Consider the following 2238-nt stretch of genomic DNA (forward strand, 5'->3'; position numbering starts at 1 on the left):
GGGGGCTGGGTGGCCGCTCCTCGCCGGAGTCGGAGGGAGAGGACCGGTCCCGAGAGCGCCGCCGTCGGGCCGGGGGGCTCGGGCTGCGCCGCCCTCGCCGCCGCTGTTGTTCTTCCTCTGCATCCGACCTGGGAGAGGGGTCGGACGGCCTGTTAGTGCCTGCGGGCTGCGGGGCGCAGGGCGGGGTTCCGTACACAGGTGCAGCCAGAGCACAGGGCTCCTGCCAGGCCGCGCGCCCTCTGGTGGCCAAGCTGCAGTAGTGACAGACACACGCGCACACCGGTGGCCCTAGACACAAGCCACGGGAGGGCGGGACGGTGAACGGTGCAGAAACCTAAAACCAGAATACAGAATACAGGGCGGGACGCGCGAGGAGGGTGGGAATGGCGTCCTCGCTGCCCTTGGCCAGTGTGGACATCAACAGCGGGGGTGCGGCGCGTGGGGACCTCTCCCCACTCCCGGCCTGGCACAGCCGGCCACCACGCAGACCGACGAGCACAGCCGGGCCCTGCCATGCTTTATCTCTCCAGTGTCGCGTGACTGCCGCGCACCATGAATGCGTGTTCTCGGTTCTCCCTGGCCAGGCCCAGACTGCGACGCCCACATGCCCGGCACACCCAGCGCGCTCTCCACACACAGCCCTGGAACCTGCCCGCGTGGGTGCCTCACGGAGCACCGCGGTCCACTGCGAAGCCACCGTTCGGCCCCTGCTCTATTACTTAAAAGTGCACAGCCTGGGGTGGCAGGTGGCGTGGGGCTTCGGGTGCCACACTCCCACACAACCAGCCGTGGTTCGAGTCCCAGACCCGCTGGTTGCTTCCTCACTTTCCCCTCTCTCTAGTAAGTGCATGTGCCCTACAGCAAATGGAAGCATCACCACAATAATAAATAATTCTTGGGACCAGCTGTTAGCGTAATGGCTATGTAGCTGGACTCCCACGTAGTCGACCGCGGTTCCCGTCCTGGACCCGGTGAGTTAAAACTCACACCGGGTGCGTGTGCGTGCGTGCCCAAGATCCCGAGAGGAGGGATTGCGGCGTGACCATCCCCCCAGGGGGTGATTTCTCGCTTTCTGTCTCTCTGTCTCTCTCTGTCTGTCTGGTGAGCGCACGCGCCCTATAGCAAAAACCTCTCAAAAAGAAATTCTTAAAAAGGTGAAAGCTGTTCTTAGTTCTCAGGCTGAACCTGCTATCCCCGTTGAACCATCTCTTTGTTAACTCCATTCTATTATCTACCTCTTCCTGGACCTGCCCGGGCCGCCCCCAGCACTGCCTAAAACGACTCCGTCACCCTGGAGGTGACAGCCGACAGAGCCCATCACTAGGGCCACGTTTGCGCAGGGCGGGGCGGTTCGGGGGCTTCAGAGTCTCTGCCGGCTGGGGCGGCCACTGGCTCTTCTCTCCTGGGTCAGTGATCTTCCTGGACTCAACAGGGAACGCCACTTTCTGGAACCCGTGAGGCGTTGTTTTCCCAGCTACTGTGCTCATGGTACGGTTGCGGGCTGCAGAGGCTCTGCGGTCGCCTGGAGGACACAGGCGACTTAACAGGAGTCGGAGGGAGGCCGGGCTGGCCCGACGGCACCGCTGATAAGGGGCTCGGAGGGTCTGGCAGTCACGGCCAACCCAGGGGGCTTCTTCCTGGAGGAGCAAAGGCCCGCCAGCGGAGGCCCAGGTGCCAGGAGCCCTGCCCCCTGTCACTGGCTCCTTCCCCCTCGCACCCCACGGCCACCTCCCAGATCCCTTTCAGATCCACCCACTGTCCCACTGCGCCCCGCACAGCCTCCGTCCTCCAAGCCCGTCAGCTGGGTCTGAGCACCTGTGCCGTCCTCCTCCTCGGAGCCACCTCCGCCAAAGCCAGAGGTCCGCAAAGCTCTGGTCACTGCCCTGCGCAACACCCTGCGTGGCTCCCCACTTCCCGGCGAACGGCCGAGCCCTCCCTTCACCACGGCGCAGGGCGCTGCGCGGCCGTCTCTGCTTGCTTCTGCCGACCTCACCTCCAGCTCCCTCCGCCTCGCGCCCCGTCTCCCCGCGCCCCTCCAACCCGCAGGGCTCCGGCCTGGAACCTCCTGCTCCCCTTCCACCGCCGGCTAATTCCGACTTGTGCTCAGACGCCCGTTCTCCGAGAAGCCGTCCCTGACCGGTCGCGGTGGTCCCGAGGACAGGCGTCGGGGCCCCAGCCCTGTCCCCGCAGCTACCCACCCGCGCTCCCGGCTCCGCCGCCTCCGCCTGCGCCCCCCCT

General features: G+C 65.6%; 1 protein-coding gene across 1 annotated transcript in view; it reads right to left on the reverse strand.

Moving 5' to 3' along the window:
• Window positions 1-2238, reverse strand: part of CACTIN (cactin, spliceosome C complex subunit) — a 20311-nt gene that overhangs the window by 10076 nt on the left and 7997 nt on the right. The window contains 3 exon segments of the mRNA XM_027769598.1: window positions 1-13; window positions 16-128; window positions 2199-2225. The exon segment at window positions 1-13 is cut by the window's left edge and continues 262 nt beyond it. Of these exon segments, the coding sequence (XP_027625399.1) occupies window positions 1-13; window positions 16-128; window positions 2199-2225 (153 nt within the window).

This window comes from Tupaia chinensis, unplaced genomic scaffold (assembly GCF_000334495.1).
Source record: "Tupaia chinensis unplaced genomic scaffold, TupChi_1.0 Scaffold149964_2, whole genome shotgun sequence".
NCBI classification, from domain to species: Eukaryota; Metazoa; Chordata; class Mammalia; order Scandentia; family Tupaiidae; genus Tupaia; species Tupaia belangeri.